This window comes from Dermacentor silvarum, unplaced genomic scaffold (genome assembly GCF_013339745.2).
Source record: "Dermacentor silvarum isolate Dsil-2018 unplaced genomic scaffold, BIME_Dsil_1.4 Seq1920, whole genome shotgun sequence".
Taxonomy (NCBI): Eukaryota; Metazoa; Arthropoda; class Arachnida; order Ixodida; family Ixodidae; genus Dermacentor; species Dermacentor silvarum.
In genome coordinates, this window is record NW_023605835.1 from 2110 (window position 1) to 13719 (window position 11610).

The 11610-nt window shown below is 48.6% G+C and overlaps 1 protein-coding gene across 2 annotated transcripts; it reads right to left on the bottom strand.

Moving 5' to 3' along the window:
* Positions 1 to 1637: 1637 nt before the first annotated feature.
* On the bottom strand, positions 1638 to 10090 carry LOC119434716 (homeobox protein slou). 2 transcript variants are annotated; one of them, XM_049659578.1, is made up of 3 exons: positions 10052 to 10090; positions 9326 to 9955; positions 1638 to 2267 (listed from the first exon to the last, which is right to left on the bottom strand). In XM_049659578.1, exons 2-3 carry the CDS (start codon positions 9935 to 9937, stop codon positions 1818 to 1820), a joined length of 1062 nt encoding a protein of 353 aa, XP_049515535.1. In that variant the 5' UTR covers positions 9938 to 9955; positions 10052 to 10090; the 3' UTR covers positions 1638 to 1817. The 2 variants fall into 2 exon arrangements, with proteins under 2 accessions (XP_049515535.1, XP_037557727.2); XM_037701799.2 differs by lacking the exon at positions 1638 to 2267 and having other exon boundaries at positions 8508 to 9955.
* Between the last annotated feature and the right edge of the window lie 1520 nt (positions 10091 to 11610).

The following is an 11610-nucleotide window of genomic DNA, read 5'->3' on the forward strand; positions in this document are numbered from 1 at the left end:
CATGGTCACACTCGGATAGCTAGCCGTTGCAAGGCTGAACGACAATTATACGGGGCAAGATATTACCTCGCAGATACTTCTGCCGTTCGAACTCGCAAGGAAAACATGAGAATTTTAGGCGGAGTGTCTCTTTGGGACACAACAATAATAGACAGTATTTTTGCGTGAATAGTGGCCATCTCATGCGCGCTAAGGCATATTGGAGTCACTGCTGTGGGTATATATGCTGAACAAAGAATCCACAAGCGCCATTGAAGCTCATTCAGTTGAATTCACAGCGGTGTAAGATCGATGAAGAAATGTATTGGCATGCGTAACGTGTTGAACTCCCGCAGTTGCAGATATTTTAGTTACGAGTGGATGTTGAAGTTTAGCAGCATGCCAAATTGTTCTAGACCTTTAGGTTGTTTACGTTTACAAATCATGCCTTTCTGATTACGGTAGGCATTTTCGGGTACGCCTTCAAAACACTGAGCGCTATAACCGTTTTATTAGGACTTGACGTAAAATGTGCTCCTACAAACTGCCGTCATCTTGGGCTTCAAGAAAACCATGCGTAAAAACAAATAAAGAAAACCCGTGCGTCGCTCAATATCTGGTTGCGTCGCCGTTTGCCTCCAGCACTGCCTTTATTCTAGAAGGAAGACTTGCATACAAGGCTTCACAGAATGAGGCAGTTTGCTTCAAACGCTCCCATTCGGCCTTGACCGCGCTCCAAAGGCTGTCCGCGGAGAGCTCGTGCAGGCATTGACTTGCTAAGGCCTTCTTCATGGTACCCCAAACGTTTTCTATGGGGTTCAAGTCGGGAGACTGCGGTGGCCAGCCCAGAACTTCCACTTGGTGACGCAGCAGAAGTAATCGAGCTTTTTTGTGGTGTGCACATGGGAGATGTCATGCTGGAAGAGGAAGTCATGCGGCTGGGAAGCACCATTTGCAGCATGAGGGAGCGCAACTTGTTCGATGACATCGCAGTATTTGTCGGCCGTGAATTTTCCTTCTAAGCTGACGAGAGGCCCGCGGCCATCCTTTGTCATGCAGTCCCACGCGCTGACGACTCTCTATTCTATTAACTGTATTGAGCGGCCTCTGCGTTAGTTTTGCAATAGCACGTTGTCTATACTTCCCTTGCCACAGTTCAACAATACGCTGCCTTTCATAGTATGGCACTCGAGCCATCGTGGATTAGTGGCGAACGAAGTGCACACTTAACCTTTTGTGAAGCGGGCAGTGCTTTATGTATGTATCAAGAAGGCGAACAAAAGACAGCAGCGTCATTGCTGCTGGTGTCCAGGGTGACATTTGTTTGATTATAGATCAATCCCGTGACTTTCCTTCCAGCTGGAAGGAAAGCGGCTGCTTTCAAGTACGAACCACGCGAGCTTCTCTTTCGCGACGATCCGAAGCGCGGCACCAGACGGTAGCAGACGACGAAAGAGCACCGCCCACTACGCTCACTGCGCCTGCGCGAAACTCGTTGCAGCCGCCGGCCGGCGGTGGCGCAGAGCAGACGCCACGCGCTCCGGTGTTCCCTTTAACAGTGGACCCCTCTGTACGCATGGAGGCGAAGCAGGCGATGCCATGCAAATAAAGAGCGAATACAACTAAGCTGTTTGCATTAAAACGGTCGCTTTATTGCGATACATACATGCAGGGCTTGTCAATACAAAATACCCATGCTAAAGTTCGTCTGCCACAATGACAAATACATATATAAAGCGACTTTCCTGGAAGCAACTGGAAAACTAATCATGGCTGAATTGCCGCGCTACTTTGGTGGGTTCTCGCCGCCGCTGTGAGAAGCCTCGTCGTTGTAGACGTTACCGCCGACGTTCCGGTGGTACACAATCATAAGGACATACTGGGCGGTGGACAACAGGGGGCGGAAACTGTCTGGCCAAGGCGTCAAGGTTCTCAGACCCAACCGAAAGCGTGCTAATGTCGAAAACTGCTGTAGAGGCGTGCACGTCCGACGCCAGAGTAGCCGGGGCGTCCGTACCTGGCGCAGTGGTTAGAGCACCAGTGCGGCCAACGAGGTCGCCATTAGCGGGCGTTGATGCAGGCTGGGTGGTAGCAGGTACAGATTCGGCGGCGACGGCGAATGGCGATGTGCCGTTATTCTGTCCGGGGTTTGAAAACTCCAGAGAGGCCACGACGCTGGCAGGAACAGTGGCAGACAGGTTCACGAGGGGAAAAGAGCCGGCATGTACTGCGGGAACCAGGACAGGAACGGATACGACGGTCATCGGCACAGCCGGGTTTGAAATCACCTGCGGGGTTTGGTGGCCGTGAGCTGGGTTAACAAGGTGGTGGTGGGAAGAATGCTGGTTGATCGGGTCACCGTGGCGATGCTCGTGGTGGTTGTGAGCAGCGTGCTGGTGGTTAGCTTGTCCGTGATGCTGGTGCTGATGCACGTGGTGAGCAGAGTGTTGGTGGGACTGGTCAAGGTGAAGTTGCGACGTACGATTGAGCCACAGTGACGCGTTCTGCAAAGCGGTGACAACAGGGTGGACAAGTCTCTCCACGGCCGTCCTGACACGGGACGTAAGATCAGATAGGGCCTCCTGCGGGGATCCGCCGACTGCAGCGGCTGGAACGTTGTGGGAAGGCTGGGCCGGCTGTGCACCGGAATGGCCAACAGGAACCTTGGCGACTTGGCAGACAAGAACGAAGGCCTCGTTCTCGACTAGTACGTGCTGACCGTGAATGGTCTGATGATGTACAGGAGCGCTGTGCTCTGGATGCTGCGGCGAGACAAAGGTCCTAGCCGACGGTATACCATGCGCGGCCACAGCGAAGGCGGCTATGAAGAACAGGGTAGCGCAATGCATTTTGATGGTACTGGTGGCCTGCGTGTAAGGAAAAAGTGCGATAATAGCGAAGCAATTTCCAAGCATTACAACAAGGCTACAAAAGCACAAATATGCGCAGAAGACAAACTGTAAGATATTCGTACGGCTCAATTTTCAGTGCTATATTTCCAGGATTGACGCTTCCCCTTCAAGATGCGAGCCGCCTTATACCCTTTTTTTCGACAGATTTGTGAGATGCGATTGGCTAAGATTTATCGCAAAGTTACAAGCATCACTGTAGCTTCATTGTGACGCAGTGGATGGCACCTATGTGCGTAGAGGATGGTAATAAAAACGGCTTTCTCTGTTGTTTTTTTTTTTTTTTTTTTCGTGCGCTTCAATACCGAGACACTATATCTCTGGAAGAACGAGATATCGCATGAGTCGCCTATAGTGTTCGAAATAACGTCATAGATAGGTCGTGGAATAATGGTCGCTATCATTTTAACTGATACGTTGGTTTCTATCAATTAGATAGTGCTTTCAATGTCCTCGACCTAGCGCTTACTATTAAAAAAAATATGGGGTTTTACGTGCCAAAACCACGATCTGATTATGAGGCACGCCGTAGTGGGGGACTCCGCAAATTTAGATCAGTTGGGGTTCTTTAAGGTGCACCTAAATCCAAGTCCACGGGTGTTTTCGCATTTCGCCCCCATCGAAATGCGGCCGCCGTGGCCGGGATTCGATTATTATTAGCGAACAAGTTCCTTTTCTTGATTGATGCGAAAACATTATATGGCTGATGAGGCAGAAAATCCGGCCTAGTCGGCGTTGTCGTGACCAGACGATAGTCCAAAAAGTCACCCAAGCGAGGCATTTTATGACGTCAATTAAGGCAAAGTTAATTAAGCCGAATTTATTTAGGCAGGATAATTAAGATAGAGTCCATTACGGCACTCGAGCTCACGACCATTGGTGAGAGTTCAACCACTACCATTGGTGTAACTAAGGCGAAGTTAATTAAGGCACAGTTAAGCCAAATATAGTTAATTAAGGCACTCGAACCCACGACCTTTGGATGGAGTGGAACCCTTGACCTTAGGAGGGAGTCGTACCCACCACCTTTGGTGTTAGTTAAGGCGAAGTTAATTATGACACAGCTAATTAACGTATAGCTAATTAAGGCACAGTTAATTAAGATAGAGTTAATAAGGCACTGGAACCCACGACCTTTGGTGGTCGCAATGCTTTCGCATTCGTTCACGTAGGGATAACTAAATGCCCCTTTATAAAATTTGTATTTTGAAGTGCAACATCTGTTTAATTAAGAGCATGAATTTGTAATGAAAAAGACGAAGCATTGTCGACGCTTGCGAACTGCGCGGTTCGTCAGGATTTAACAGCTGAATGCTGATTAACTTCATGTGTAAACAGTGCAGTATCTCGTGTCGTGATAATGAAAATATTAGACGGCGAGTGCTGACAGCTATTGTATCAGAGGACGATATACCGTGTCACCGGATGAGCCCCTTCTTTTGGCGTATATTCATATAATCCGCCTTTTTCATTTTCCTGTGCTGCCCTCTGCCGCACGCCACCCGAAACGTTTTGGTAGGGTGCCGGGGCTTTCGCCGGTTGATTTGTGAACCTGCGCCCTTGTTGAGTGCGCATCGGTTGTGCATTTCGTGGATCGCGAATAATTATTAATGGCTCCTGCGGGGCAGCATGTCGTTCCTGGAAGCCATGTACCACTCACCAACTATATATATATATATATATAGGGTGAGCAGGCGTGATAGCGCTGTTTTGTTTATAGTGTGGCCTATAAAGGTACGCTGAGTACCCTCTGCCGGCGTGGCGGCTTTGGAGTTTGTTGTTGCTGACTCCTGTACTTGCACCTCACTTTTCTTTCAATTCTTTTTGCACATTCTTTAGACATTTTGCATAAATAAGAAGTTTTCGACCGCGCATCCTTCCGCGTCGGATTTAGCAAAGCGGTGCGCTTGTTTACATCGACATCTACAGCCACAGATCGTTGTTAGCGTCAAACATTGGGAAAAGGTGCATCGCTGATATGAAAAAGAAAAGTCGGAACGTCGAATAAAACACACATACCTGCTCATATGAGCCGCGTTATTCCACCGTGAGACGAGTCAGTATGAGCGTCTGAGCTACTCAACGGCGACTGTGATCCAGTTACAAATATCGGGCTGTTAATTTATTACTGATGCTCGCTTTTCTTTAACTTCATCATACTTAGTTTGCGCGTGTCATAAAGCATTATTACAGAAAAATGTGCTCACATATGCGCTCATTTAAAGGCCGTGTTGTTCTCCCGCAAAAACGCGGATGCCATCGCTGACACCGTTGGTATATAACTGAGCGAGGCGGCTGTTTATGCTGCTGTACCGAATGTACCGTACGTCTCTTGTTTCGCGTTTGACGCAGAGATAAACCGTATATCTCAGGAATTAAGAAATTCGTGAGCATACCAACACGTACAAACCGACCCATCTACGTTGCGAATACTAGCGGCAGCCTATGCGAATGGTGACCTACAGATGTTGGCACAGCCGTTGGCACAGCCGTTGGGCACAGCGCTGTGTCGCTGCTTGCAGATTATTGTGTAGGCGCCGTGCGAAGTGAAGAGTAGTTTATTTCAAATCGCTAAGGCCAGAACTGAACTATAAAAGCAGTTTCCTTCGTCCTAACTTGCTTACTTTTCAGTACAGGTCCGCCGGTAGCGGGTGCACGAACTCGACGGAGCCAGGCCTAAGCTTCGCTGAAATCAACATTGGCTCAAACTTCATGTGCACGGCTTGAGAGGGTCGAAGCCTTGCGCATTTCAACCTTTCAACTTCGTAGGCATGTTTTGACTTTGAGCGCGATTATTTATATATACCAACGAAGGCGTTGCGGCTATCGCGTTATCGGTTCGACGGCCTATCGCGCGGGTTTCGGTCGAACGATGGTATAGGCACGGTGATTTTATCGGTGCCGTCGACAAGAAAGCCCGTCGCAGTACCAAAGCCAGTCTTACGCTACGCACACTTTCAGTACTGCACTGACGTCGAGCTACCAGTGGAGTTTCCACGCGGCCGGTACATGGCACGAGTTGTCAGTAGCGCGCGTCCGAGCGGTGTTTTTTTTTTTTTCGGGGGACGTTTCCCCCAGATGGGGCCGCACGGCCGCGCGCGCGACCCTTCCAAAACGTTTCGCGACTAATACGCCAGGGCAGGGCACATGCGCCGTCGGGCCGTGAAAAAGGCGGATTGACCCGGCGGGCCTTCAGAAATCCGCAGAATGGCGTCTGCTTTGAGTTTAGATAACTGACGTCGCAGCATCACATTTGTGCTTGCTGTGCAGATGTCTGTGCGAATAGCATCTTCTGCATTAAAATGTTTTTCACACACCTGAACGTGTTTCCACTGAAAAGTGGATCTGCGATTCTCTCGCCGCGCAATGGCTCGCTTCATCGATCCGCGTTGGGAAAGCGAAACAAAGATTATTTTAAGTCGGTGCCTGTTACAACGGTACTGGCCGCAGGCACATAAAAATATTAAACATATGACGCATAAGTCGCTGTAACCTCACACGAACAGATGTACTACAGTGCTCAAAAATTGGTACTATAACAACAACGAACTCCTCTTACGCACAATTACATGCAAGTTCTACACGCAATCGCTCAACCAGTTTATAAGCATGGAGCGGACCCAGGTGTGCTTTTTAGAGTCTTAATTTAGGTCGTAGTTACAAATGCCGGTGAACCTAGAAAAAAAAACGCATTGGAGTAGTTTCAAAGTTCGCGTTTGGATTCGAGCACTGTACAGAAACGGGGCGGCAAATTATTGCACGTTGCGCCGACAATGTTCCCACGCCGGTAGCTGCAACGCAACCTTGCGCAGTATTCGGCGTTCGCACTGAACGCCCGTGGCTCCCGCCCGGTATCCATTCCGATGCCTTTCTATTTGCGCCAGCGCTGCGTCCGCTGCGGCGACCCTTTTATCCACGCTGTGGCAGCAGTCAGTTCATGACTCCAGAAACTTCCTGGTCCATGCCGTTTTGACAGTCAAGTTCGCCAAGAAGAAAAATGAGTGTTTGGTCCCACGGTACACTATAGGCGCATGTTCTTGGTGTGTTTAGATGTAAGGGACGTGGCCCATGCGTCGAGTGGGCATGGGCTCATGTGTGCTATTTATTTGTACTCAGCAGTAAAATTCACTTGTCCAGCATTGTAACTAGCCAGCAAGACTGGTGCTACTTGAGGAGTTCAATACGCTATACAGTAACTGCACGAAAGTAATTTACACTCTTAGAAGGGAACAAGGGTATGAATTTGTCTATAACTCACAATTTTACAAACAATTGGATGCTTAAGAATGCGAGGTTATGGACTAATTTACAACCCCATTGGTGTAAGGGGTTGCGTCAAAGACCTATTTACACGCTTATTGACTTTTAGGACTAAATTTTTTTACAGGGCAGTGGTGTTCTACAGGGCTTAAGTGGGAGTTAATTGGGCACTTCGATTGCAAACATAAAAAGGGGGCTTGCTGCTATCAGCAGCTGCGGTGTACGTATGCGAATTGAAAAAAAAATGGATACAAAAGGGTGGAAAAGCAGATGTAATATTTAAATTCTGATGTATTACGGGGTACGTCGTAGTGGGGGACTCCGGATTAATTTGAGCACCTGGGGTTCTTTAACGTGTCCCCAATTGACGGGACACGGGCCCAATCTAAACGCGGCCGCCGGGGCCGAGATTTGATCCCGCGTACTTGTGCTTAGCAGCGCAACACCATAGCCGCTAAGCCACCGCAGCGGGCAGAAAAAAAAACCCGATCTGACGCGCGTCCCAGTTAAGTCATAATATGAATATTATCTTCAAAGTTCGTTTTGAAGATGACACTGACGGCCAGCTTACGCAAGCTTGTGCACCAGCTGCACCCATGGAAGACGCTTCCCATAATTCTCTTGTCACTTTATTCTTGCTTCTGAGCAGAACTGCCTTTCTTTGAAAAGATGGCGCGAAATCGCACCTTTTGCAATGCGCAGGTAAGTTACCCTGTGCATTAACTAGGCTGACAGCGTATCTTTGCTCCCTGATCCTCTCGTTTAAGCAACTACTTGCTCGTCCAATGTGAGCGCGATTGTACGAGAGCGGTATCGTATAGACAACTCCCTATTCACACGCGGTGAACTTGAGCACGTGCCTGATAAAGCAATCAAGGGCACCTGAGAAGGTGATGCAACAGCTTCCGTGTAAGTCACCACAGAACCGATCAGGCACTGCTCTTCTTTTGTTTTCCTTCTCAAATAAAACTCGAGTGACAGTTTGCGCCTCACATGCATGTTCTGTGTCACTGTGCCTGCCACAGCACATCATAACGATGATAACAAAGTGGTTTCAAAGACTTACACTTTGAAGCACCATGGTTTAGCTTCAGCGCACGTATAGTCTCGAAATCGCTGTTTTTTTTTCCACGGGCTTTGATATCGAGTGTAATGTTCGAGTTTAATATGGTGTCCCTCGCGTGTTGCGAGGCCACCAGCTCGCCGGATGACCGGCACACACACACAGCAGGGTGCATTGTGGCACAAATGGATTACCCTTGGGCGTCTAGTGTGAGAGGTACTAAGATGCAACCTACGCAGGGTGACGAAGCATTGGAGGAGATTATATAGAAAGAACGAATAAGATCAAGCTACATGTTTAAAAACGGTTTCTTTATTGCAGCTGTATTTCCAGGGTTTGTCAGTGCAAAAGAGGAATGCTAAAAGTTCACTGCCGCAATGACAGAATTCATATATAAAGTATAATTTCCCGAGAACTGGAAAACTAATCAATCGTCCCGCTAGCTACAGACCAATTCTGGTCGGTGTTCAATATTCAGGGTGCGTTGGCGGCAGGTGAGATTATAGGCGCCGGCGCGTCGCTCCTTCCAGTTGCGCTGTCGAGGTTTCCAGACTGAATCGAATACGTCGTATATTGTGAAATCCTGCAGTATGCGGGAGAACACTTCCTACACCTCACGATACGGGGTGTCCGTGCCGGGTGCAGCGAACAGGCTGAGAGTGGGAACCTTCACCGGAAGGCGATAGTAACCAGTGTATGCTGGGTGATAACTTGTAGGCGCCTGCGTGCCGTTCATTCCTGTCGTGTCGCCGAGGTTTCCCGACCAGACCGAAGTCGTGGTAATATCAGAACCTGCAGTAGAAGAAATGTCGGACCCCAGAGTATGGGGAACGCCCGTACTGGGAGCAGTCGGCAGGGAACCAGTGCGACCAACGAGGCCACGGTGAGCAGGTGTTGACATCAGGTGGGAAGTGGCAGTGACAGGTTCGGCGGCAGCGGTGACCTGAGATGTGGATTTATCCAGGCCAGGGTTTGAAAAGTGAAGAGAAGGCACATCGACGCTGGCAGGCACAAGGGCAGACAGGTTCATTCGACGAAATGAGCCGGTGTATAGTGCGGGCACTAGGACAGGAACAGATACGACGCTCATCGGCACAGCCGCGTTGCTAACCACTTGCGGTGTTTGATGGCCTAGAGCATGCCCGTGAGCCATGTGCTGGTTGACCTGGTTACCGTGCATATGCTGATGCTCGTGAGGAGAGTGCTGGAGGGCGTGGCTAACTTGGCCTGAATGCTGGTGTTGATGCTGGTGGTGAGCCAGGTGCTGGTGGGATTGGTTCAGGTGCAATTGCGACGTACGGTTGAGCCAGAGCGATACGTTCTGCAAGGCGGTGACGACAGGGTCGACAAGTTGATCCACCGCCGTCCTGACACGGGACCTAAGATTAGACAAGGCGTCTTGCGAGGAGGAAATGGCTGAAGATGCCACGACCGACGTGGAACTGGAACCGGCGCTGGCTGGTTGTGCACCGGACTGGCCAACAGGAACCTTGACAACTTGGCAGACAAGAGCGGAGACGAAAGAGTCGTCTTCAACAAGAACCTGGTGCCCGTGGTTGGCCGTCTCGTGCTGAGTGCCCGGAAAGGCAACATGCTGATTTGCGTCGTGATGGTGGGCAGGGACGTTGTGCCCTGGATGCTGCGACGAGCCAAAGGTTCGGGCTGATGGCATACCTTGCGCAGCCATAGCGACCGCGGCAACCAAGAACACGCCAACGTAATTCATTTCGGTCGTCGTGAGTTCCTGCGTGTAAGGCAAAGTACCATAACAAAAAGATTATAAAGCTTTGCAACAATCACACTAATACACAAATATACAAGAACAAGAAGGAATACGTACCGCTCACTTTCCAGTGCTTGAATTCCAGGAGTGTTCGTACACTACAAGATGCGAGTCATTTTATACCCTTCCTTCTACAGCTCGGCGCAGTGCAATTGGCTAAGGTTTATCGCTATATTTCACGCATCAGTATCATGACGCAGTGACGCAGTATTCAACGCCTATACGCATCGATGATGGGAATAAAAGTTTTTTTTTTATTCACGCCTATTTCAATATCGGGCAAGTATATCTGTAAAAGTACGAGATATGATGTCCCTCGCTTCTAGTGGTTAAAACAATGTCGAACATATAGATCATATAATATGGGCATTTATCGCTTTAACTGATACATTGCTTACTATGAAAGCAACGTATCCCCTCGGTTATTGCTTGCCCACCTGTCTTACCGCTTCTCCCTTTTAGAAGAACCTTACCTATGTATACTGCGCCAAGGAGAGCATATGTCGCCTTGGAAAAGAGAAGTCCCCTTGTCGAAATGTTGTCTCCTGCTTTCATCTTGTTCTAGTATTGCTCACACTTTAGACAGTGATTTCAGTGTTCTCAACCGATTAACCCTTCTGGGCAAACAAGTTTCTTTTCTTTATACTTTGAAGCACCCACTGTCTTTAATTGTCCTATTTATTCCCTCTATTCGTTCTTAAAATCTAATTCCCGATATGCTAACGTACGCGTGTTCTTAAAGAGCACAGTACCAACAACAAGATACGCCCATTCACTCATACTTTCATTTCCCTCTAACCTGTCATTTCTGCACTTCAAATAAAACTACACATAGTTTCCTCTGTTCTCTCCTTCACTTCATTATTTGCTGCTAATTTACCAGCGCAAGCAAACGAAGACACCCCATATGGTTGTGACTAACAAATTCGGGCCCCTCGGGACCCCTTCTTCTCGTTCAAGGTACGTCTGGTTGTGCGAAAAAGACAACAATTATTAGAACCATTAAGACATCTCGTAATGGCAGATAATGTGGCGACTCGGAAAATATCATTTACAAATAAATCCATGGGGTTTAACTTCCAGATGCATGAGTCACTCGATATATATAGGTGTGTGCTACGGAATGGTGTCGACCGCCAAGTGTTTTGGCGTACACTTGGGTCTAACGACTCGAGTGTTTTTGCCCGCATCAAAATCTGGCGGCCACGACTGCGAATTGAACCTGCCACCTTAGCAGGAGGACACCATAGCTGCTGAGCCAGCTACCGCTGCGATAAACACCTTTTAACGCCGCTAAATGAATTCATTCTGCACAGCCTAGCCAAGTTTACAAGTTCAAACACCTTTCATTACAGCACATGCATGCTGAAAGGAAAGCGTGGAGGCCCACCTCATTTATGAATTGAAGAAGTGGCTTGTAGAGTTATCGCATCATGAGTCGGCGCTTGTAAAAGAAACCCAGGTGATCAAAATTATTCCGGAGCCCGCCACTATACGGCGTATCTCTTAATCAGATCATGGTTTTGCCACGTAAGACATAAAATTTAATGTTTAATCTTCAGTGGGCGTTCAGCAACTGCTATGGCTCTGCTGAGCGAAGAGGTGTCAAGCAAATA